The sequence below is a fragment of the Schistosoma haematobium genome, chromosome ZW (assembly GCF_000699445.3).
Source record: "Schistosoma haematobium chromosome ZW, whole genome shotgun sequence".
NCBI classification, from domain to species: domain Eukaryota; kingdom Metazoa; phylum Platyhelminthes; class Trematoda; order Strigeidida; family Schistosomatidae; genus Schistosoma; species Schistosoma haematobium.
In genome coordinates this window covers 19,952,118-19,979,430 of record NC_067195.1, presented here as the reverse complement: position 1 = coordinate 19,979,430, position 27,313 = coordinate 19,952,118, and the positions used below count along the sequence as shown (strand labels likewise).

The 27,313-nt window shown below is 30.4% G+C and overlaps 1 protein-coding gene across 2 annotated transcripts; it reads left to right on the top strand.

Moving 5' to 3' along the window:
- The first annotated feature begins 99 nt into the window (after positions 1 to 99).
- Positions 100 to 27,313, top strand: MS3_00002964 (uncharacterized protein). Of its 2 annotated transcripts, none has more exons than XM_051210637.1 (4): positions 100 to 925; positions 8,812 to 9,692; positions 17,485 to 17,817; positions 26,451 to 27,313. In XM_051210637.1, the coding sequence occupies exons 2-4, from the start codon at positions 8,859 to 8,861 to the stop codon at positions 27,150 to 27,152; spliced, it is 1,869 nt and encodes a 622-aa protein (XP_051070652.1). In that variant the 5' UTR covers positions 100 to 925; positions 8,812 to 8,858; the 3' UTR covers positions 27,153 to 27,313. The 2 variants fall into 2 exon arrangements, with proteins under 2 accessions (XP_051070652.1, XP_051070651.1); XM_051210638.1 differs by lacking the exon at positions 100 to 925 and having other exon boundaries at positions 6,973 to 9,011; positions 9,050 to 9,692.

Sequence of the window (27,313 nt, the reverse complement as noted above, 5' to 3'; positions counted from 1 at the left end):
TCTCGCTTCAGTAAATAATAAAACTAATATTGTTCATTTAACCCGTTACAAATTTCGAGATAATTCAATATGGGATTATCTGGGAAAATATTTTATCATAACCCTGTAACTTTTAAATTATGTCCTCTTTTTTTTTACACATAATTTACAATATTTAATGATTACTACTTAATTAAGTGAATGAATATAATATCTTTTATCTAATTGTATCCAAGTAAGAGTTCAACTTATGATAAATCTTCCAATGAATACCAAGTTCAAAATTCATTTCTTTCAATTTCACATACAGACATTCATACATTCATTTAAGGAAGCATTCTACTTACAAGAAACTATGAACAAACCATTAGTTATATTTTATATACGGAAACTTCTTTCCCTTCCCCCCTCCAACAATATCATGCAATATTTTCAATGTCTGACTTTTGAATAAATGAATTTAAAATGCACACTTTAAATGTTGTTAACTAGTTATAACAGCTGATATAATATTTTTCTGACAAAAATTTACATAATCTACCAAAGTTATAAGTACGTATTGAATGGTTGAAGATAACCGGCTAAAAGTTTTATGTAGTATGACACTTAACAGAATGACATTATTTGTTGCTAAATAATTTTAAACTTATGTTGCTTAAAACTACACTTGGAAGAGTTGATACTAAGCACATTATAAACAGCAGAGTATTTAGTAACCAACGCAATGTAACATTTGGATGTTTGGTGGTACAGTTTATTGGTGAAACAAAGAAAAGTTACTTATATGTATATAGATAAATAATACATTTGTAATATCTCAATGAGTAGAAAAATCAGATTTTCTGACGTTTCGTGACTTAGTGTAAGCCACTTCTTCAGAGAATCCTTTTATTTATAACAATCTACCCAATGCTCAATTTATTCGAAATTATCAAATCAAACCTTGGTAATGATACCTACAAACTTATATGTTTATGTAATTTTCATTATAGTGTTATTTCAAAATAATGATACTAGATAGCTCTGTTATCATTATTTGGTACTTGTCGTTGTTGAACACTGACTAACCTAACCTTATTAAACCTAAAACTTTCAAATTATACAGAGCATACGACTTCTTCAGACGATCAAGTTGGAATACAATGATCTGCATTTAGATCCCATTTAATTATGCTAAATCACTCGGTATATATACATTCAGATTTTTAAATACTAGAATAAAAATTGTAATTAGTTATGAATTCCACTTGATTGAGAAACTCTACCGGGCATATATTTATCGAACTGGTATTGTAATTCACGTTGTTTTTCAACTTTCTCAATAAGATAAATCATTTTTACAACAACTTGGTCTGTTTGGTAAAATACTACATATGATTGAATTCAGTGAATCGATCAAGTTATATAAAGGGACTGGTCGGGAAATTCCAACCTGAACAGGTTCTAGAAAATAAAACAAATTTTCCTCTATATATATTTATATCGTTGTAGCTAGAAAATTTTTCAATAAATATGAACGATCCATGCAATGTTAAAAAATGACCATTGACTATTTTAACACGTCATCATTGTGGTAAAAGTGTAAACATTCAATGTTACCGGCTAAGCTAAAAATTTGTAAAATGAACTTAGTAGTAGCTAGATAATAGTTCTAAGGTTTTAATTAATCGATTGAAGGTCTCAGTGATCAGCCTAGCCATGTTAATAGGATTATGTTTAATACTCCTAACAGTTACATAACACCGTTGTATGCCGACGCAGTGGTCTAGTGGTTAGGCGCTCTCACGCGAGACTGATAGGTCCTGGGTTCGAAATCCGCGAGGTGGGATACTGGATGTGCACTCCTGAGGAGCACCACACTGGGACAAAACGACCGTCCATTGCTTCCAGGCTTTCCATGGTTGTCTAGCTTTAATTGACTCATGATCTCAACTATTGAGATTACTACAATCTCCACAAAAACCCCTTCTGAGTTATATAATATTTTGATTACCCAATCGTTTATTCAAAATGGATGCTCGTAACCGGTTGATCAATACTTTGAACTAAGGCCTAGTTAATGAACTTGTACATAATGAGTTACTGATGACGATTCATGCATTATTATGTAAAACAGATCATGTACATGTTCACGTTGTGTTTTCTAAGGGTTATATTAGAGCTATTGTATTTTAACTTGTTTTGTTCGGTAATTTAAAAGTTTAGTCATTATATAAAGCGTTTTTGTTAATAAGATCTGAGAGAAAGCAGAAATCCTTTAGGGAAATGCAAAACTGTCAGTAAAGTTTAGTACGTACTTTTATGGATTATTAGAACGACATAGATGTTTTAAATGATGATGGATCCAGTAATTAAAATGAATCTCGTTTTCATTCTGATTAATATTGTCAATGATATCTTTGAAAAACACTAGTGTTCATGAGATTTTTCACAAGTGATACAACTATCAGAGTAATTTCTTTTTTTTGAAACTTCTCTTTATTAAAGTGAATGAACAGAGTTTTAATTGGTCTGATTAAGTAATATCAATTAATTCCTAGCTACTTAGGTTTTCTTTGTAAGCCTATCTTTTTTAAACTTAGGCTTTCATTCAGTCAAACGACTAGTAAAGAGACATTATTAGTCGGACTAATGAGCATGGAATGTAGGAGTTTAGTTGGAGGGAAGCTGTGTGCTGCGAGATCAAGAGTTCTTATCAGTTCGTAGAGATGTTGACTGTTGTAGTGAGTCATGTTGGTGGGTTTAGATTACCTGGCTGAAGTTTCCGCAATTATTGTAAACAATATTTGGAGACGTTCAGTGAGGTGGCTCGGGACGGGTCACAACGACAGTGATACGCCGACTCTATCTTCCTTTAAATTCTGAGTTTTAAGATTGGCCTATCCTTTTTATTTCACGAACTTATATTTTTGTAAATCTTAATATCTACGCTTAATTTTTTTTAACTATCCCGGATATTGCTATTATTTCTGTCTCTAGCATCTAGCTGTGCTTATATGGAATTACTGCTTAAACCGATCCACATGTGTCACATTCTACGTTGCTTATGACTGATGAACTATTTACTAATGTAAATATTTAGTTTAATCTAAGGAAACAGAAACAGTATACAGTCATATTTAACTATATATATTTATAGATGAGATAATTAAATTGGTTGTCATTAATCAGGGTCTAGCTTATTAGAAAACATAAAAGAAATATATGAATTGGATGGAATTGAGAAAATGCTTTATTACCTGTATTAAGAATCAAGTAATTATGCACCCATTTTAAATGTTAATTTCTGGCGTCATTACATTCAGTGCATAGTGATAAATCTTTTGGATATTTCTCGAGGTTATTCCCTTTGTCTGTTGTAAATTAATAATTTTCCTACTTGGATGTTTACTGGCTTTTAAGTTAAGCATAGAGTATGTGGTTTTTAGGTGATAAATAATGTACTTATTACCATTTGTCCTGACTAAAATGTAGTGTGCCTATTCAAGTAGCAGGAACTAAATTATGTGGTTTATTTGATTTTCGACGAGCGAATTATTCCTTTTTAACCTGTCTCATATAGGATGCAGTGCTGGCAATCCTGAGCTTACTAAGGATTTTTCAGAAATAAGAAATCAACTCGAGATTTGTTATTTGTCTGTTAGGATCCACAATGAGTACATCCAAAAACTTAGTTTTAATTCCGTGTACGGTTATTATTTTTTGAATGTTAGGGGACACATCTTAATGTTATGCGATAATGAATTTATTGGGAACATAAGATCACTAGCTACAAGGTGGAATAGTGCTAAGCAATTTAGGTGTGTGATTGTTTCAGCAATTCAGGAGTTTAGATTGAGGGATAACTGAAGGTTTAGGACAACCTAGGTTATGGGTGTATTTGTACAGGCATTAGTTTAATAAACCAGTTGGCTATGAACATAATTTACAAATGTTTCAGTATTTAACAAATAATAATTAGATTAGAACACAATTAAAATCATTTCAGCTTATATTGTAGGGTTGTTTTAATGATGTAAGCTAATAAAACTTTGTAGGATATTATAAATGTCTCTAGTTAGTTATCTATTTCACTGATCTCGTGAACAAGGGAAAGCTGTGTTTCTGCTTAATTATTTTATTTAAACAGAGTCTTCATTTTGATAATTTTCATTTGATAGTCGCTATTGTCATGTACTGATGTTTGAAAATTACCCATTAACTTCTAATGATAAATGCCAGCCATTGGGTTCTGATTCATTAATTGAATGATGTTGTACATGTACATTATGAGGTTTAAGAGTCCTGTATTGTATTATGAGTTTGAAGCTTAAAATTTAAGGAAAGTTGTCACACAGTATACATTGATACCTAATACTTCCCCAGCTCATATCGATTGTCCATGAATGCAATCCTCTGTTAACAAATTAAATGTCTTACAATGAAACTGAACAAAGAATATTATGTAATTCATTTTGAAGATACTGAAAATTACTCTTTACTTAACAAATTTAAATCTAGAAAACAGAGCAAGAATTCGCCGTATTTGTATAAAGATTTCATTTCTCAAATAATTGATAGTGACTTTATAGAATTCAAAAGGCGAATACAGTAGTGACTATTGTTAATTAACTTTATTGAATTCTTTGTTGGTGTGTGTATAAGTATATGAGTTATTACCTGAAACTCAAAGAGTTCAGCTATTCCACCTAATTGAAAACTCGAGATGATTTGCTTAATAAATTATTTAATAGTTAGATCATTGATTGATATGGATTTAAGTTGAATACAACATATCATTAAACCTGAACATAATCTATTCTATATCTAGTTACTTAATTTCTGGGTGTATTATTAATTTAATCTGATTATATAATTTTTTAAATGGATCTGATATGGATTTTTATAGTTACTAAAGTGTTGATCAGAACTACCAACCATTCAATCTGATTGACAGATATTTTTTAATTAGTTCGGGTATGAGTTCATGCTAAAAACGAAATGCACCACATACGTATAAAACCTGCTAGCTTAAGATCATTCTAAATGACGTTTTGTTATTTACAATGTTCACTTACAACATCCTTTGACCTGAAGAAACAATTTAAAATAGTTCACGTATTGTTAGTTTACGTAAACCAGTGACTGTACTGACAGGACTGATAGAATTAGATCAAGACTAAGTAATCAACAAGCGTCACATCGATTTCTACTCAGTGATCACCTAATGCAAAATTTATCAAATCAGTTGTCATTCAAATGGCTCACTAGTAGCATCTCAGATTAGAAAGTTTTAAAATCCTAGACATAAGGCACATAGGTCGCTGATAAAGCTTTCTGAAGAGTGTCAACTAAATTTAAATCTTACTTCAGGGCTTCCTGCCAGTCGCTTTTAAATATCCAACATAATTGAACACAATGTATGTTCAATTCACTTTAAAAAATATTGTCACTAAGAACAACTGTATCTGGCACGTTTTTCATATTTTGGTATTTAAAAATGTAAACTGAAACCAGCAATTATAAATAAAGATGTAATTGGATGACAGAATTGATGGGGTGAATTTATTAATACTAATACATTCTGAATGAAATTTTTTCGGCTTCCTACGGGTTGCTACATATATATATGCTAATGAGCACATCTGTTTTATTAGCAAATTATAAGTTGAGAAAGAATGGATCACAAACAAACTTTTCAGTGGTACTCAGCTGCTACTCAACACAGGATAGAACCCCTGATTTTCAGATCTAAATGCAGAGCTTGTATCCCATGTTCATGAATTTTGAACTTCAATTAGAAAGCAGTGTTCAATGGGGTCATTGATAAGTTTATATCTCACTCTCTAATTCATTGACTTAATAAGTTACGATTAATCTGTCTATCTTGGATTTCTGAAATATTTGAAACGGGGTCAAAAATGCCAAGCAGTAAAAATTTCGAAGATATCGGTAAGAAATCTTGATCTAATGCATGTCTTCTTTTACCTTTTTTTAGACTATAAATGACCTTTATCTGTAGCAAATTCCCATAATTTAGAAACCTTAAAACACAGTCACTTTCATTTACTTCTCTTGTATATTTCTCTGTTGAATTTTCGTTTGTCAAACCAAAGAATAAGCATTACATAAATACACAATTTCCCGATGATAATTATAAGTAGAAGAGATCTCATTTAAATGATCAAACTCTAATCAAAACATCAAATTATTTTGTGGTTATTTTCCTTTTTCTTTTCTGGACGAAATGAATTCAAGCACAGTCTTTCACATTCACTTGTGTACTATACTACTTATAAACTACTGAATTCTTCAAATCACTTTCAATAATGACAATTCTATTACAACACTAATTACGTACATCTATTAATTGTAAATAATCTTACGTACCAGAGTTTCATAGTAGAGGATTGTTTGTCATTGAAGGAATTGTCAAATTCACTACGTATACTACTAATTAAATATCCAGAATATTTCAACTTAAACATCCTGTTTCATATAGATTAAATGATTTCAAAAAAAAATTATCATACAATATAACATTCTTTAATTTTTGTCACTCTTCACAATGACTAAATCATAAAATCATTTCAAGCAATACTTTTATAAGCAAATGATTTAGCTAGTTGTCATGTGCTTTATTTCTAACAAACCCTATTAATTAAGGTAGTTATGTGCTCATAACTGCACAATATTCTATTAACAATAACAAAAATTGATTTGAGTCAGGTGATTGAACTGTAAGGCTAAATTAATTTCATTCACTAAACGTTATATATTACGTGAATTAATAATTTGGGTACTGAGAGAAGATGATTAGCAGATAAGTTTCATAAATATTCATAGATTTATTGATTAGTTGCTTTAAAAAAAGAGAAAAAAAAGATATTTGATTGTTAATGATATTACTAAAATACTGAATAAATCTAGAAAAGTCACTTTATAAATATAAGATTCTTATTAGAACAAATAAGGAATGATATGATCTTACACTAATTTCTGTGAACTTTATAATAAACATTAGTCATATTTTGTATTGTTACAAATGAATAGCAATATTTATTTATTTTATCAATTAACTATTTTAGTTAATTAGTTCACATGGTAACTAATTCAGTTTTGAAGTTATCATTTTGATACTGTGGCAGATATATCGATTCATAGTTACGTAGTTTCTAGTGATATGGGGTACAATATGACAAAATTTAAGTCTCACTTTCCTGTACTCGATATCATCCGAACTTTGTAATATTATGGCAGAATTTAGTATTAGTCAAGAATTTGGGTAGTCAAGCTAATTAGAAATGCGACCATATGTTTGTTGATGTCCTCAACACTCTACACGTGTTCACTTATGTAAAACATGATAAATTATGATATATGGTTAGTTATTTGCAAACTGATTCTACCAATTCACAATGGTTCCTCAAGCCAACACTCATACTAAATTAATAGTAATCAATAAATGTTCATTAAATGATGGCGTAAATCAGAAATAACCGAAAAAAAGATTTTTATTTTGAAAATGATTAAAATGTGTGGATAAACTGATAAGGACATAATTCAATAACAAAGTTACTATGCCTTATCCTAACAGATAATATATAGCGGTTTCCAATTCCTATGACTCCCCATCGGTTACCTTATACCCCGTTTAACTGGCAATTAAAGGTCCTAAAATGAACAACTTGTGTACAAGCAGGCGTAACCTACTTCTAATTAATTTTAAATATATTATTGCCATACTAGTCGTTAATATTGCATGACGGTCCTTGAAATTTCACCGTATTACATTTGAACATTCTTTCAGATACGTTAGTCGAACTAGACTTAATAAAACAATTCCTTCAGCTCTAACAAGATCCTCTAATAAGGATATATATGACTGATTCATCCAAAAGATATTCAAATACATAAGTCTTAATTACTTTGTTAACAAATTTACTCGTTTTGTCTTCTTATGAAGTGATTCATATTAACAGGTGAACATATGCGTTAAGCTGAAAATGTTAAAAATAAGTAAATTACCTTTATGCTAAAAGACGTTTAATGACTTAATTAGTATAACATGTTACATCCATGTTATGCAACAAAATACTGCAAAATACATAATCGGTGTTTTTCGTTTCCAGAATTCAAGTTTTAGGCTCGGTCATATATGGGAATGATTTCATTTTAATCGTTTTGTGTGTAAGCAAGTTGCACATTAAACTTGATATTATGATGTTACGTGTTCCGAGATTTGTTTTGTTGCAATATTGACTAGTCAGTTGGATGTACTACTCTGTTCAATGACTATACAAACCGCGATCATACAAGCTTACTTCTACGAAACTAAAAACATATCAATCTTATTCCCTTGAAAATACTCACTAGGTGAGTAAATGTAAATCTATCGTTTCGATGTTTTTATTGCTTAAAATATTTCCGAATATTTTCTGAAGTCAAGCTTCTTAGAAGCCATTTCATCCTCGGCATTATCCCAGCCCTCAATCAAACGGTTTATCCTGACAAAAACAGTTATTTCTTTACTATATGTTCTACTTATTGATCCCTTTTAGCATTTCATGAATTTCTTAATCATTACTGGCTACATATTGATCTTCTCTAGTAATTTTCAATATTATTATGTTGGTTTATTCAAGATACAACAATGTTAAATTGAACAGAAAATGACCTATTTCAGAATTGATTTTGATCAAAATACTCTGGCATATCAACACTTGTAATTTACAGTGTGATGTTCAAACATGTTTGATGTACATAATTACTTGTGGGCATGAACACATTCATACTGTTTGGCGTGTCTAATTATAATTGTTAACCATTCTGTTCATTTTTATTTATTTATAGAAAAGATAATTAACTTACAAAAGTGAAAAAAGCACCACTAAGATAAAATGCTTGAAGAACTAAATATTGGTGATTTAAATGATGTGCACAATGATAATAAAACAGGAAAATGGACTTCATCCAATGATCGGAGTAGATTATCACGTTATCGTGAAAGTTATTGTTCTGATGTGGATTTACTGCCCTCACTGTGCACAAAAGTAACAGTTGATATTCATCAAGATAATATTAATAATAGTGATTTTATTCACTTAGCTCGGAAAAATTATGAACCATTAAGAAATAGTGATAGAGATAACGTTAAGGTAGTTAACAATAATAGCGGCAGTGATGATAAGAGTGATGATGATTATAATGATGAAGAGAATCTTATGAACTGGTTACTGAAACAGTTTAGGGAGAATGGTTTAGATTACAATGACAATAACTTAAAAAATGATGACTTAGAGAAAATCGATGCATTTAATTATGTGAAGCGATTAAATCACAAAACATCAACTATCCCACATAATCTACCAATAGATGATTCTAATTCATCTATTTCAAGTTATCAAGCTACAATCGATTCAAAGAAATCAAAAACACAAAATGAGCACTTATTGAGTAATAATAATAATAATTTTAGTAAAGAACAATTTGGTCATAAACAATATCATCATTTTCCTCGCATGTATCCACCTGTCAGAGATTCATCAGTCGAGTCTAGAAAGTTGTGCCAAAGGAATAAATCAAACAATTCAATAATGACAACAGCAACAACAACCACAACAACTAACCCACCTATAGAATCAGTGAATTCAACTATGCTAAAAACAATAAACAATACAAAACATCAATGTCAACTTATCAATGGTTTATTTCATCAAATAACTAAAAAGTTGGTAAGCAGTTTTATGAGAGCGTTGACATTTTATTATCCTTTTCTCTATATAGAAAATTAAACATGACATTAGGAATTATTAAATTATTTTTCTTATAGATTGAGAGGGAGTTTTGTGAAGATCAATTCAGACTGAAGTTAACTTTTATCAAGAATTCATATTAAGCGATTGACCGTTGACAATTAAGGAGTGGTTTTCGGTTGTTAAATCTGAGTTCGCATACATTACGCTAATAGAAATCGAGTTTAGAATATTCTAGTCTCACCGCTTTTTTTAAATGCTATTGAATCACAATCCAGTTATTTGTATTGGGAACTTCATTTAATCCCCAATATTGTGTGACATAATTCAATTCCATTGGTGTTATTTAAAAAGTGATCATTTTATTTATAAGTAACACTAACTTATACTGAAGTTCACTTCTTAAGATGAACATCGTTACCATTTTTAATGGATAAATTGGACGTAGGAAATGGATTGATTACTAGAACGTGATGTGTCTTTAGTTGCTATAGGTTCTAATTTCTCTGACAATTCATGTTTTGTCTCGGATTCTGGTAATGAAAATTAAGAAATTTGGAATAAATACCATTTCTCAAGTGTAGATTTAGGATGTTATGCAAAATGGGATAATTTTTAGTTCGTCTTTGTTCTTCTTTGGTTGGGAATTTCGCATTATTTCCCATTACACCACTGACGACAAGCTTAATGTAACTCATTTACTGAGGGTTGATGTACAGCATTCTAAGTAAAAACGTTTTATGAAAGCTTGTGGAACTAACTAAATGCCCAGATCGAAAGTGCCAGATTAATCTCGAACCTATGACCCATTGGTTGAAAGGGGTAGTGCTTTGACCACACTGTACTGAGACCAGGCCTTATAATTCCAGATGTTTGTCAATCCACCTAAATATCTAATGGGTGTGAATAGAGGTAAGGGAGAAAAATAAATGTTCGTGTATCTTAATGATGCATATTTATCCACTACATAAGTTGTAACTTCCTGATGTCTTTGAATCTATTATATGCTTGAAACTTCATCATTTCTTTAATTTTGATATGACAATAATAACTTATTAAAACTCCATTTATTCAAATGAATAAAAATATTTTCTGTTTAATTATTAATAAATTTACTATCATGAACAAATTATAGTTCATCCTAGTTATACACATTGGTGTTTGTCTGTTAAATTCATTATTAAGACACATTATGGTTAAATAATTTCTTAAATAGCATCATCATATGAAGTTATTTCGATCAGTGTTCTCGCTTCTTGTGAATTACGAATCCATTTCTTCCTGTTTTAAATTTCATCCTGAAAAATGTTAATGATGATGTTTACACTTTCACTCTATCGTAGATAAATATTAAGTGATGTACACTGATGTTTAACAGACTCATTTTTGTGCCATCACTAGGCTAAGAAAATGAGTCAGTCTTCATCGAATGAAGATATCATTCATTAGATGGACCAAACGTTTAAGTCTTTGTTGAGGAAAAGAAGACAGTAGGGTTCCAAAATATGACCAGGAATTGAATCTACGATATTTAGTTTGTGAGATGAGCGTCTTGCCTTTAGACCAATAAAAAGTAACTTGGAGATGGATTTCCAAACTTTTGGTGAAATTTTGTGGTCAGTGAAGATAAACCATGATGGATGTGAGATATCGGTTAGACTGATGGAATTTGATAATTATTGTTCACTTAAATAAAGTTTAAAATCCACACCTCTAGATTTCTTTTCGGCCAATTGAAGGATCATGATTTAATTCTTAGCGGAGTTGTTACTACGTACTACGGAGGACTCACTGACTTGGACAAAGCAAGTGTGTTTAGATTTCTAGGTTACTCAATCAAGACAGAGCTTGCGTTCAAAGTCATCTATAAGGTAAGTAGAAGTCTCCCAAGAACAATTAGACTGCATCATTTTTGCATTTTCGAGGCATTAACCATACATCTGGGAAGACCAGGATTATGTGTGCAAAAGCGACTGGTACAAACTCTTCTTCTACCATGGTCCCGATGTCTTATATATTTTTCATTTGTAACTTTTTATTCTCATTTTTATTTTATTTTTTCCCCTCTTTTTCTCTTTCTTCATACCCTTCTTCCTTTAAAAGTATATTCATTCACTAATTTGAAAAATAACGTTAATAAAAATTAGTATGTAGAAGGTTGATCAACAAAATTGGAATTTTTTGCAAACGGTCTAGTAAATTCAATGGAAAAAAGCAACCGATAAATACGTAAATGTTTTTTTGTTTTCTAATAAATAACCCATTTTATGTGATGAATCATTGAAAATGGTTTTGTATTTTTTTTGGCAAGTCCACCTTTTTCCTAAATATGTTTGTCACTGACTAATGTAATCTAATTGCTTCTCGTTACCGGTGTATGTTGACAAATAGCAAGTATGGTGGCAATAGTGAAACGTGAATCTGTTTGTGATTAAGTATAATATTTGGTATAGTTGTAATAATAACACTAATAATGATTCACAAAAGCTACATTGTTTTTTTTAGATCTCTGCTTATTTACATTACAGTATCATCATAAAGACTGAGGAAATATTTCAGTAATATTTTCGAATCAGTTTATTTCAGAGTTCTGATACTGTAAATATTTTGTTCTTCCCTATCCAATTTATGTTTACATAGTCTTAAAAAATGTAGGTTAGTACTTATATCAACGAACATAGTTTTAGTTGTCAGACTGATTATTTTAATTTCAGATTTGTTCGCAATAATGAAGGATAATAAGCTCAAAATAAACTCCGAAGTAGATTGTACCACAACAATGTCTTGGATTGAAACTGTTCATATTGTTGAAAAAATTTGTGTATATAATAAAATTAACCCCTTTTTCGAGGCAATAGTTTGGAAAATGTACAAAGTGGAATAATACCTGAATGAGTCTTTATGAGTACCGTTTTAGTATCTTACTTATCTTATTTTGTACATACCTCTAGAAGTGAAGTCAATTACCAGAGGTCTAGTTAGTTAGTTGTTACAACTATGGATTGTAGGGAAGCTCCAGGTTAGTTAGAAGAAAGACTGAGAAGTTTTAAATTCTTAATAGCTTGCAATCCAACTTATTTCTGCGGTTCATAAATGGTTTTAAAGAAAACAGCTTAATAGCTTTTTGTCTCTTGCAACCCCTAAGATCATAATGATAGATTTGTCAAGACAGTTTGCCTCACTCACTAACTTTGATCATTGAGAACAAGGAAGCACTGAAAGTTGTTGCGCCTTTAACATTGGTGCCAAACCATAATCTCTCTAGATTCATGATCCTCAAGCCATTAAAAGTAGACTATTGAGCCGATATTGTCATCTGATGACATTGATGAACCATTACCGTTTCATCAGTGATATCGTTCTCTATTTATTCTTGGCCTTTGCTAGTCAAATCTCATTAAAACTAAGAGGAATTTTCTCATAGCTTTTAGAAACTTGAACAGAATATTACCCCTCATCCTTTATGTTTATATGCTTTTGTATGTTAAACTTAGTAGTATTGAACAATGTCCTAAATCGAATTAAATGTACTGGAACTAAAACTTCGAGTCCGATAATTTTAATTTAAGTTTTTCGATAAATACGAATTCACCAATCCATTTACTTATCCTTCTTTCTAAATGTGACATTGAAATCAAATTAAAAACTTTAAAAAAAAAAATGTGAACTAGTTTACAGTTACTGATAATAAGAAGCAGATGAGATTTGGATTTCATTGAATTTCATCAACTAGATTCTTGTGATTTAAGGTGGGAGAAAATGCAAAAACAGATTTATTCAAAATGAAACCGACATAGAATAATAGAAATGAAGTTTTCTTATTTAAACTTTTACTGTTGAATAAATCAGACGAATGATACTTCTTGTAAATGACTTTTTCTTATGATGAAGCAATAGTATAGAATGGAAATATTAGTAAACAAAACAGACTTTTTGGGCAAAATTACTTTAACTTATTTTTAATTCATGTTATCCAATTCTCAGTTTATAATGCTTTGTTCAGGGTAAAAGAAAAAGTCAAACTGTTGTATCATAAATCTTTGAATATTCATTAGACTAGCTAGTATTAAAAAAAAGAAACAGAAATTATCAAACCATACAAACAACAATGTCAATAAGCATGACAATATACTTAAAAGATAAAAACACAAAACATAATCTCTATCTTCACTGAAGAAAACTGCTAATTGTTCAATGTTTCTTTGCTTAATGTTGTTTAACACAATCCTCTACATGGTACCAACATATAAGCAGATAAAAAGTGATAGAGATCATGATGAAACGATCAAATTTGTTTTTGAATTATTCTAAGGAAATCTGCACTTAAATATAAGAGTTTAATTCATTTATTTTCTTTATTTCTTTAACCTGCCGCTCTGATGTATATACATATATGTATTGCAGGAAGGGGGACATATTTAAACTCAGTTACCATATACGAGTGCTTGTACTAGACTCCATATTGCAGTCAATTCATGGAAGCTATCGATAGTCTTAAGATGTTTTGTAGATGGAAAATTCACATTGCAATGGGTTGAAATAAGTTTTTTCTAGTTACCTAAAAATCACTCTAGTTATATTTCATTACTGATTAATCATTTCATCTACTGTTTATATTATAAATTCTGTAAATATAAGGGAAGTGTTCATTGAAAACTAATGCTTACCATAAATGCTGTTATTAAAAAGGAAATCAACTTTAAAAACTGTTTCCTGAATGACTAATGTATGATAAATCAGGTGAGTTGGAAATAATTAATGATCCAAGTAAGGCAGTTTAGTTCATCCAGTTTAGAAATCGTAATAATTCATAGGAATTGTATCTAACACATCAAATGTTAAGAGAACTGACTCAACATATAACTCTCTTGAATAACTAATGGTTCTCATCACAAACTGACATTATATAGAGAACCAGGAGCATACAGTTTATACAGTTTAAAACTTTTATTATTTCCTATTCATTATCAAAAGATGAACAGATTCCAGGATGATTTTAAACAGGTGTAATGAAGTTTAACTGTTCAATATTTCTGGTCTAGTCTTTTTTGGATTATGAACAATCCCCTATAAGTTACTATTTGATTTGATTATCTATCTCAGTAATGGTTTTCTGTAACTAAACTTAATTCGTTCCAGATCAGTTGTTAATGCACATATCATTATTATTTTTATCCAATGAAATACTGAATTCCAGTTCATTAGTTTGTAAGTATCATTCCTGTCACCAAACTTTTAGATCCTGGTCCCAAACTAGTGTGAACTTGTATTTCTATAATACTACAGAGTCTCATTCCAGCTGTTTAGTGCCGTTTGGTTTTCCTAACAAATGTCAATTAACAACTTTAAATATCATATCGAAGTTTATAAAACTTTACATAAAACACGTCAATAGATTACTACGTGTTCATCTTCTAAGTCCATTTATTTCATTCCTTCAAATATATACTTGATTTTTTTCAATAATTCATCGTTTAATACTGGTATGCTTAAAGTATACATAAATATAATAGGCTTTTCATAATCTCTTAAGACGCTAATTTACTTTGATATGTTCCTCTTTAGTACGACTGTGATTAAGGTATCTGTGTTTCGCTACTAATGGAATTCAACAAGAAACCTGAAATTTTACTATGTGAAACATGTGAGACATAGGTTCTTTCGAATAGAGGTGTAGATGCGGAATTAACAATCCCCCTAACTTACGCTTTTTTAAAGTACGTGTAATTTGATACGTATGTACTGAACATCATATATGGCAGTTTCTATCTTTGCTTGAACTAATGTTTACGTGGAAAATATACTGTTAAGTACAAATCTATAGCTCAAAATGTAAAAAATTTATGATCATCAGAATTTATTTGAGAATGTTTACAAATAAATCTAATAGTGAGCTCTGTACAATGACTGAAGTGAATAATTCTGAGAAGTATACTTTCATTTAAATAGTATTCTGGGGTGATCAGAAGCTATGTTCTTCATTTCTAGCTAATACAGCAGTACCAACCGTTTAAGAACACCTAGCAAAGATAGAAAAACTATAAATCACATGTTGTTTCTAATTTTATGTACCAATCTATATGTTGGTCAAATATGTTTATTTATCAAATGAATAATGTGACCTTTGATTTTTATCGAAGTACTGATAATGTAAATATTAATTTAACACCTAATAGCTAATAGAATATATTCTGAAGCGAATCCACCCTTGAATTATAGGCATTCAAAAGTTAGTAAATGAATACAAAACGTATGAATTAGTCACTGTTCACTAATTGGTAATCGATAAAGTGATAAAGTTAGTCGGTTATTTAGTCAGGAAAATTTATGATGAATAGCAGTTTTTTGGTCAAAAATGTACACATTGCAATATATCGTGGTAATTTAAGAAACGTAATATTTACTTCCTTTAAATAGTGAAGTATTTTGTAGGATGGTAGTTTTAGAAAGATTGTTTATCGTGAACGTAGTTTATAACACGGAGTAATTCTATAGTTATCTAACCATTGGGAAATAGCTATCTAGTGCTTTATAGTTTACAGTTCTTAGGTAGCTAAGATCGTTCTTTGCTGTGAATACTGAACAGTCTTTACAAACGTTACATTCTAACAATGGCACAGCATTTACTAGTCAATAACTTTTAGATATATTCCCAACTTTTTACTTAGTGATAGTGATCAGTGGAGTCAAATAATTACTACTGATGATAATGAATAATCCCGAATGGACTGAGGTTTGATTTGTAATCCTTTGCAAGACAACTGAGTGGTGCAACATTAACTACCTTCAAGTTATGGTTTCGAACTATGTTAGAATTATTTGGTGAACACTTCTGAGGAGTCCTATGCTCACTAAAGTCGTTTAAACAATTGTCATGACATTAATTTATTTAAGTACGTATTTAATCAGTTTAAAAAAAGGGAGAATAAGAAGTTTATTTTTTAAAATATTGATAAACTGAAGTCACTAGTGACCATACAAAAAAATGAGCACGTTACTGTCTTGAATTGATATAAAATTGATGACTAATATCTTTTCTTGAGACGTACAAGATCTGCTTCAAGCTTCCACCTTGTCACTTCATGTTTGTCTAGAGATGTAATCACTTAAATATTACTAGTATGGGGGTTGTGGAGATTATTGAGTTTTTGATTGAGATCATGAACTTAATAATCTCCACAACCCCTATACTAGTAATTAACATGTGCTCACTAGTGACTAGCTTCGTGAGGGAATTCTCAGAGTTGTAGTGAGAAGCCGTGACCAGTGGAGCTAATTCATGTCGGATAGAGACAGGTATCTACCTCAGTACAATGGAAGATGGTCGCGCAACTTGATGGATTGGTTGATGTTAGACACTATCACCATTGGATGCCGGCTCAGTGGTCCAGTAGGTTAAGCGTTCGCGCGTGAGACCGAAGGCCCTGCGTTCGAATCCCGCGAGGCGGGATCAAGGATGAGCACTGCTGAGAAGTCCCAAAATAGGACGAAACGGCCGTCCCGTGTTTCCAGGTTTTCAATGGTGGTCTAACATCTATCGGTTCATGATCTCAATCATTTAAATATTGTTGTGTATTATTCATCAATCTGTTTAATCACATTAGATCCACTATTACATTAAAGGTATCCTTCATTCTCTTTATATTAGATCTGAAGTTATATAACTTACAACATATAAGTAATTAGATATATTGTGTTTGTTTTCAATTCAATTTATAGATTTTCATAATTGTAAATTCTTATTATTTTTTTTTATTAAATTCAATTTTAGACTTGTTTACATGAATTCGACAAGCAAGTTATTAATGAACTTCAAAATGCTAGCCAAATCATAAGTGATTTACAAAAAACAATAAAATTTTCTGAATCTTCATTATTGAACTCATTACATTATCAATTAAATGAACATTTTTGTCAACCTAAAATATTTAAAACAGAATTTTATAAAACTACAAATAATTTTAAAAAGAAAACTGGAATAAAAGATTTTTCTAAAAAGAAAATTTATAATTTAGATGAAAATTTGAAAAGATCAATTATAGATGAACAACAATCATATCCAGTATATAGTTCAAAATTAGATTGTCGATCACCTGCGGAAAAGGTTAGTTGATATGTATTTTGTAAATTGGTTATTTTATTATATGTTACGACTTTATGGTAGTTTTTTTTGTTGTTGTTGTTGTAGATTATTAATTATAATGGTAATTTTAAACACTGTAGTAAGCTAGGTGAATGTTTCATTCATAGATTATTGTTCTGTATGAAATTCTTCCAAAATATTCTTTTTAGGTAATCTAAGAGAATTAGTGCCAACTTCGCAAAGTAACTATGTGTTATTTTAATGTTACATTAATAGATATTATTAGAAGTAGAATACTTACCTTACCTGTTTACGATCGATGTTTGTGTTGACAAATTAGTCGTTTTCATTAAAACATTGAACAGTATATTTACTAAAATCAACAAACAATCATTAGACGTTTTCCCGATTCTGGATGTTTAATGCTGAGACTTAAATGATCATTGAACACAACATTATTTATTTTCACTTATATTGGCTTTTCATCATTTTCTGGTCTTTATTTTTTTTATTTTTCAAATCGTTTTACCGATGTAAAACAAACGGAGCCATGTCGTGTGAAAATTAAGAGATAAATATTTCACAGATTGAGATCATGAGTCAGTTGAAGCTAGACCACCATGGAAAACCTGGAAGCACTGGACGGCCGTTTCGTCCTAGTATGGTACTCCTCAGCAGTGAGCATCCAAGACCCCGCACCCCGCGAGATTCGAACCCAGGACCTACTGGTTTCGCGCGCGAACACTTAAACATTAGACCACTGAGCCGGCATCATCTGCTCACCAGTGACCAACTTCAAGAGATACTCCTGGAGTTCTAGTGGTAAGCCGTTACCAGTGGAGTTCAACCAGGTCTGTTGTGAGATATCAACTCACTGAAGACAATGGTATAAGGTGGCGCAACTTCGTGGATTGGTTGAAGTTAGACATTAACACCGTTGGATGGGTGCGCACTGCCGAGGAGTCCCATACTAGGACGAAACGGCCGTCCAGTGCTCCCAGGTTTCCCATGGTGGTCTAGCTTCAACTGACTAATGGTTTCGATCTGTGAAATTTCTAAAATCTCCACAAAGCCCTTCTGATAAGATAAATATTTGTTAACAAGTTACAACTTTCTATTTAGTTTGGTTTATTCATCGTACAAATAGCAATCCTCAAAAGGAAGTGCATTCAAATGAGGTATTCTGTCGTAGTCTGGAACCCATGATCTAGCTAAGGTCCTTTATTTCTGTCAATGATCATGCTAGCTTTCGACTTTAGAAATTGAAATCCAACGGTCTACATTTTCAATCCCAGTTATTTCAAGAATGTGCAGGTCAATTGTTCAATGCTATCACTGATACGTACTCACTTCTAACATGATAAATTAATTTTAAATAAAACAACTGAAATTTCTGTAACCTTTAACTAGTTACTCTCACGTGGTGACTTTTCAGAAGAATGGGTTGCAAGGATTTCATTGTCGAAAAATAAGTTTCAGTCTGTCATACATTAAATTTCTAAGTTATTCTGAAAAAGAAACAGATGATTATGAAGAACATAGAAACTCATTTTAATGTGTATTAGTAGCCACCCCTTCTCTAAAAGCAAATATGAAATTAGTTTTGGATATGATTTTTCTGGCAAAATATTTTATTGACGTATATGTGACAAATGCTTTATGTCTCATTACATTTCTGATTTTTTTTTAAAAAAAACGACAAATCAAACCAGATAGTTTCTTAAAATAATTCATCATATACTATAAAAACATGTGAGTTTATTCATAATGAAGTTTGATTAGTAATGGGGAATCGCTATACAACCGGGTTTATTTACAATCCTCTAGTCGATTAATATGGTCCAATATCATATAAGTCGTGAATTTAGAGATGTTTGTTTATAGAGTTTAGAAGGATAATCAAATTATATTATCTTTATCAATAGAAACTAGAGGTGGTACTCATAACTATGTTTCGTTCTATTTGGGACTGATCGCTTGAATGTACCCATATAACGGTATTTATATTTGCCGTTAAATTCAAACCAACTATTCATCGAGGATGTATATAACTGCTAATGATTGAGTGAAATTATTACAATCGTGTAAATAAACATACTTTCAAGGGATTTGGTACGATAAAATATATTCACAGTTTCGAGCACAGCTTATTCAGGTGATGATGTCACATAGCAATATGTTTTGACAATTTTGTCTAAATGTTTTACTTATCAATGTATAACGTGCTTTTACTGTCTTATCGCTTACGTACTCGATATAAATATAAATATACATCGAGAATGGTGAAAGATTTCTTTCACTGTCCCAAGATTTTTGTAAATTAATAAAAAAAAATCATGCACAACACAGTAACAAAATAAAAGTAACTGATTTAGTTAAAGTAAGTAAATAAAGTCTAGACAATAAATCAACTTTTTTTAGATGTAAAATTTGTAAGCATCATGATTAATAATGGCGGCCTGTTTAAGTATCTGGGCTACTTGCTCCTGCCACCTAGATATTTCAACAAGTTATCTGTTCTTTTTTTTGCTTTGTTTGTTTTAACACATTATAATGTCTAGTAAAATCATAACCTACTCAGCTGCGTTTGTCATAAGTTTATGATATTTCGCTGTACAAGTTACAAAAAAGCCGAATCACGGAAATCGTGGTTACTGACAATATGCAGCCAGAAAAATGTACATTATTATGCAGATGTCGATTCATGAACTGCTAACATGACACTGGCGATCATTCAATTTTTGTCGTCAGGATAGATGAAGAAATAAGGGAAGGAAACTCGTTGAAATACTTCGTGCTGAAAATTCTATATTGTACCAATAATATAATATTGAATAAAGCTAATAATAATATTACCAATAGTAGTAATCTTGTTTTTATTATGAAAGTTGAGATTCTTAGTTAGTTTATTTCTGATAAAACAACCCAGAATTTATTGAGTTAATATTGTTTTTAATGAGATCTGAATTCTATTGATAAACGTATACCAAACGTACTAAGGATTGTTGTTTATTATGTATTCACTAATGAATTGAAAGTGAGACTTTACATGTGAATAGTAATTACCAGTATTGTTCCGTTGTTTCTGGTTAGATTTAAGAAAGATCAAAAGAATATATTAGTGTCATTATACTTGTACTGTAGACATTTCGGTACTTTAAATATATTATTTTAAAATCTGTTTATTAATTTCACAGATTGAAATCATGAGTCAGTTAAAGCTAGACCACCATTGAAAACCTGGAAGCACTGGACGGCCGTTTCGTCCTAGTATGGTACTCCTCAGCAGTGCGCATCCACGATCCCGCACCACGCGGGGCTCGAACCCAGGACCTACTGGCTTCGCGCGCGAGCACTTAACCACTAGACCACTGAGCAGGCATCCAACGGTGTTAATGTCTAACTTCAACCAATCCACGAAGTTGCACCAGGTTTTCAATGGTGGTCGAGCTTCAACTGACTCATGATTTCAATCTGTGAAATTTCTAAAATCTCCACAAAACCCATTCTGTTTATTAATGTTTCAGCTGGTTATATGTTAGTTAAATCCAGCAAACAGTAAAATAACCTAATATTTCGATACAAAAACGAAATCTTCATACTTTTAAGTTACCAAGGATTTATGTTCATATTTAAAACTTAGACATCGTTTCAATGAATTCGGATTTATTTCGATCACATATAATTCAAATTATTGTTAATGCTAATGGAACTTTTAGCACTACAACTCTTTAGTTTGTTGAATCTATTCAGCTATAAAGTATAATACATTATCCTTAGGTTACAGTCATTAAAACCCCTGATGATCCTCTTATCATACTAAATTCTTCTCAGCTATATTAATAAATACTATAACATTGGTCATCTAAGCCTAGTATACAGCTCTACTTTAAACTTGAAATGTTCAGAGCACTTATTTAGTCGTTTATACTGTTTAATGTTTTTAAAAAAAAGCAATTGATATTAGTGAATAAATGTTAGTGTACTTCTATTGTAATCTTTGTATACTATTATATTATTATATTAAGGTCAAGAGTATTGAATGATAAAAGTGCTAGTAAATGTACTTTGGTTAACGATTATTATGCTGAATGCTAATGGTAATTGTATTGATCGACTATGTTTTAGAAGAATAATTGAAAGTCATCAACCACTACCATATAAATCAAGTATGTTAGAAACTTTATTAATATGATATACATTAACAAACTGATTTAACTTCAGTTACCCCTTTCAACTTATCGCTATTATCTGTTCATGAATAAAGTTTTTTTTTTGTAAATTTTATTATATTCATTTATTCAGTTAATTGATTTATTGAGTAGTTTCGGTAAACTTATGTATAATTATAATCTCAATAGTTAATTCTCTATACATTTTATTGTTTTGTATTTTCTTAAAAGTAGTTATTCAATTTGGCACTGTATAAATTATTCCTGTAAGGAATTACAAGTGATCTGTAAACATGATTTAGTACTTAATTCATTTGACTTTAATTAATACAATGAAGCCTGCTCATTTCATGTCAATTCAAACAGTCAGACTATATAGAAAGACTGCAATTAAAAAGGATTGTTTTCTAGCTGCATTTAATTGCTAAGTTGTATTTACTGACCAGTAATAAGTACATATTTTTCATGTTTCACATTTTCATATTGTATTAAATGTAAGGGATGGAAATTTTTTAGGATATTCTGAGAGAAATAACAAATTTTTTAAAATGTTCTGTATGTATTAGATACAACTCATTAATCATGTATCATTTCTTTATACACGTGGTTTTAGGAGTAGCATGTTTGCTTGAACATCAATCATGCTGCTCGACTGATTAAATAGAAGGTGTAATGGAGTTTGAACCTAGTGTCTAATAATTGAAAGCTGACTGCTCTAATCACTAGAACTTTAGTTGGCTCATTGCACTGTGTTTATCATAAGTTTGTAGGGTTAATTTTAACTGTTCTCCTTTAGTTTTTCATTTTAAATAATAAGATTAATTGAATTCTCACATTTTCAATCAGGCTAGACAGTTGAATACTAGTGTAGGGGCTTAAATGATGAAAACTTCAATTTATAGTCAATAGTTCATCTCTTCCGAAAAAGGGGTGACTTGTTGGAATGTAATTTTAGGAATCATTCCTCGTGACTATATGTATATTAAATAACTACCAACATCAGTTAAAGCATCTGGTATGAACTTCTGAACTCATACTAATTTCACGAATACAGTAGGGTTGAATTGTTCAAGCTATAAACAGATAGCTTATACTTAATTTCTATATAATATTTCGATAAACAAAAAGAAATTATCGAGTATTCATTATAATGAGTCATTCATTCGGTGTGTATATTTCTGTTTTGTTTCTTTTTTGATTGACATTCATGAAGGAATTATTTAAGCCAAAAGCAATAATAACAACAACACGAAGAAGAAGAAAAAGAATGAAACTGCTGTTCATCCATTTATTTATACTACATTATATTATTCAGTAATTTTATTGATTTCCATTCCATTTGTGAACTTACACCCCAACAACTAGTGTCATTCACTTGTTCAATTAGAAACAGAAATTTTTGAACATTTGAACTTTTGACTAAGCACACATACCTGAACACACTCATATCTATTCTTTTTTTTGAAAAAAAAATATATATAAAGCCCCATTTAGTTCCATATATGATTTCATATAGGTTGAGTGATTGAAGAATTTGATAGATTTTTGTTGTACATGCAATTAGAATGAATGATAACGCATTATTGAGGAGTCATAAATTGTATGAACATAGTGGGATTTATTGTTTTAATCATTTAAAATAATAAAAAAAATCCCCAGTATATTTTGATACGTAGTATGGTGATATATATCTATGTATCTTCTTTTCACTTTTGTTATCTACTTAAAATAATAAATCTACACTTAATTTTTCAAAATATTTTTGTGTATTTAGTAAAATATATATCATTCATTTACAAATTGTGATTCATTCAATTCCTCTCTCTCTCTGTCTGTCTCTCTGTCTCTCATTTTCTAGCTCTGTTCGACTTCACACGCAAATACATGTACACACGTAGTCAAACATGTACTTTGCGTATTCACGTCTCTTTGCATTCTACTTCCAGTAGGTACATATATTACGCTGTTACACACAAAGACAATATACATTTAAGACCTATTTTTTTGCTATGTATTCTTTTTTTCTTTTCTACCTCATTTAGCATTCCACATATTTTTTCCTGTCTAACTATTTATCTATTTCGCGATTTGGTTAAAGAAAAATCGATTTTAAAAAAAAATATACACCAAATATTCAATTTAGATTGGGAAAAAAAAGGATCATTATGGGAAATGTTTTATCTATATCAGTAATCTAAATTTTAAATGGGAATTAAATAGTTAATTTTTTTTATTGGACTTTAACATTTAAAAATTTTGCTTCTAGTTTTGAAAGTAGACTAAAATGTGAGGTATCCAAACTGCTTATGCATCTTAATTGATTGGATTTAAGATTATGTACAGGATTACACCAATTAATTATATTCAAGGCTCATCTTTTATTCTATATCATTATGGTCATCAAAATGAATTAATTTTCTTTTTTCATGAATCGTCAATGGATCAATACTTTTTCGGAAAAATGGATAGACCGTTTTGCTCTTTTTTTGGGTTAAAAATTTACAAATCTTTAAGCCGCATTATGTTATGTCATTATTTCTTTGGTAGGTTTGTATCATTGCTTTTTCTGATACTGATACTCAGAAATCATCATTTCAAGTAATATGAAGGTATTTTAATTTTGAAAGATGTCTGAGGTTAGGAATTTTGTTGTATAATTTACATCACAGAGTGATGTTAATTAGACAATAATTTATAACCTGGAAACATTGAACATCGATTTCGTCTTACAATGAGATTCTTCAACAGTATCTACCGAAAACCCCACTAAGGATCAAACGTAAGACTTAAAGATCTCATGGCAGGCGATTAATCTCTGAGCTGAGATCCACGATTTTACAAATCCAACTTGAATTCGCAGCACTGAATGACCAAATATGATTATTATTAATCAGTAACTGCATAGCACTTTACATGGTTGGATTCAACTGGTCACGGTTTTTATCAAGAGCAGCTTTCGAATACCTCTCCTTTTCCATAACTTACCGAACTAAGATCGGTCTTTGTTACAAACTGCGAAACTCAACAGCCTCTACAAAAATCTTATAGTACATATTTGGTTTGCTATGGATGGCTAATAATTCAGATATAGATTAAAATGAGATACCTAGGAGAAATTTGTAGTCACATATGAAATAAAACCTTGTTTATAAAATGCACTTTTTAATATTGATCTGAATGGTTGGGGGACTTATGGGGCTACACCTCCTACAGGAGGAGCTAACTGCTTTTCTTTGGTTTAATTACTTATAATTGCTTATAAACTGTCATCGTTTCAATCTTATCTTAAGAAACCACGTTGCTCGATATTTTGAACAACTCGTGGGAGTTGACCAATATATATTGTACACGATTCTAAATATTAGGTCATATTTATCAGTCAAATGAACCGGAACCATAGATAAATACTGAATATCCCATGCATCTGTGCGAAGGAGAACAGACAAACCAGCATATATTATAATACTATTACCAAAATGTACAAAAGTATTCTGACTGAAGTTTAGAAAAAATACTGGAGTCCGTTATTTCAACTTGGTAATCTTAAGGTATCCCATTAACCTCTATACTGGGAAATCTTAGAGTCGACCTTGTGTTTAGTCATCACTGTGTATTACAGAGGAGTTCGGAAATGGAACAAAACAAGCAGTTAATGATGAACACAATATCGAGTCGAGTTAAAAATTGAGTGTCAAAAAAGTTTCCTATTTATGTATTAACTGTAAAAAACAATGGAATACTCATTTTCAAATCGAATATAGCACACACTCACTAAGTGTTATTTATTGGCAGGTTTCTAATTCTGTAAGTGTTGATTATATACAAACAAGTTCATCACATTTCTAATCCATTTTGTCTATCTTTGTTTTAGTAACGCCGCTTAGGATTATTAAAATAGATAAATTTATTTTACATCCAATTTATTGTTTATTACTATTCAATCTTTAGTCAGTAAATGTGAAAGTTGTAAATATTATTGGTTCATAAGTCATAATGAAGTAAAATGTAAATCTTACGTTCTTCTGAAAGTGGGGAGTTGAATAATTGCCAATTTGATGAACTCTTGTTTTAATGTTCAAGCAGTCATGTATAGTTTTTTTCTTTTTAAGTCAAGAATTGAAACAAAGATCTATTAGAAATAAACATGCATCGAAGTGGTGTTCTATCCTAGTTCAAACTTTTCAGTAATGTTCATCTACCATTCAATCAAATAACTGAAACCTAGAACATCCATATTGAACTACATACAGCATCATTCATAAACATTTGAGATAGAATCTGTCATTTCACATTCTCAACGTTAATAAGTACATATCAAGTAATATAACAATCATTCAGTATCGTTAGTGATACTTGTGTGACTCTACAAAAGTTATCGATTCTTAATAATTGTGTTTATTTTCTTATTAAAAAAAGCTGATTAGGAATTTTAATAACAAATTATTCAGCTTCTCTCTTGTATTTATTTTAATATTTACTTAGAATCCAGTTAAACAGGATGACTGGAAAAGTCCTATTACAGAGAAAAATGAACGTCATTCAACACAAAGAAAATTCACAGAATCACCATGGGGACCAGTATCAGTTCAACAAGCAAAAAAATTAACAAAAGATTTTGATCAATGCCCGAAAGTCATTGGTCAAAACAATAACAATCGTAAAAATAATCACCTTATAACAAATGATAATTATTCGAAATGGTTAAAATCTTCGAAATCTTCAATGAGTAATAATAATTTAGATAAATTGAATGAATCTATTTATCAAACTAATGATGTAACTGATAAAAAGTATAATTTGTCAAATGAACGATATTTTAGCCAATTAACTTTACCAATCTATTCAACTTTTTCCAGTACTAAATCAAATACAGTCTATTTGAATACATCTAAAGAATTTAATGTTTCAGAGAGTAATTCAAACAAATTCACCACAACCAAAGGTATTCAATCTTTGTTTAGATTACCATTTAAAAGAAAAGCAAGTACACCTGGACCGAATATTCAATTTGTAGAACACCCATTAAAATCTCATGGACGTTCGGCTAGTTTAGCTCAATTGAATACATCAAGTGAAAATCCATCTGTTATGTCTGTATCAAATGATCAATTGAATAAAAGTACTAATAAATTAAACGTACCATATATTAAACCTTTACTACTTAAAGAATTGTCGAAAATTTGAAATTGAGAAACCATTGAAATGACCATATTTTTATTTTAAAAAATATTTTAAAAATCTTAAAAATCCTTAAATAAAATCAATTGTGACTTTCTGCTTTATAATCTGCGTTCAATATAATGCTGCTAATAAATATTTTGTCCGTAAGAATATAATCAACAAAA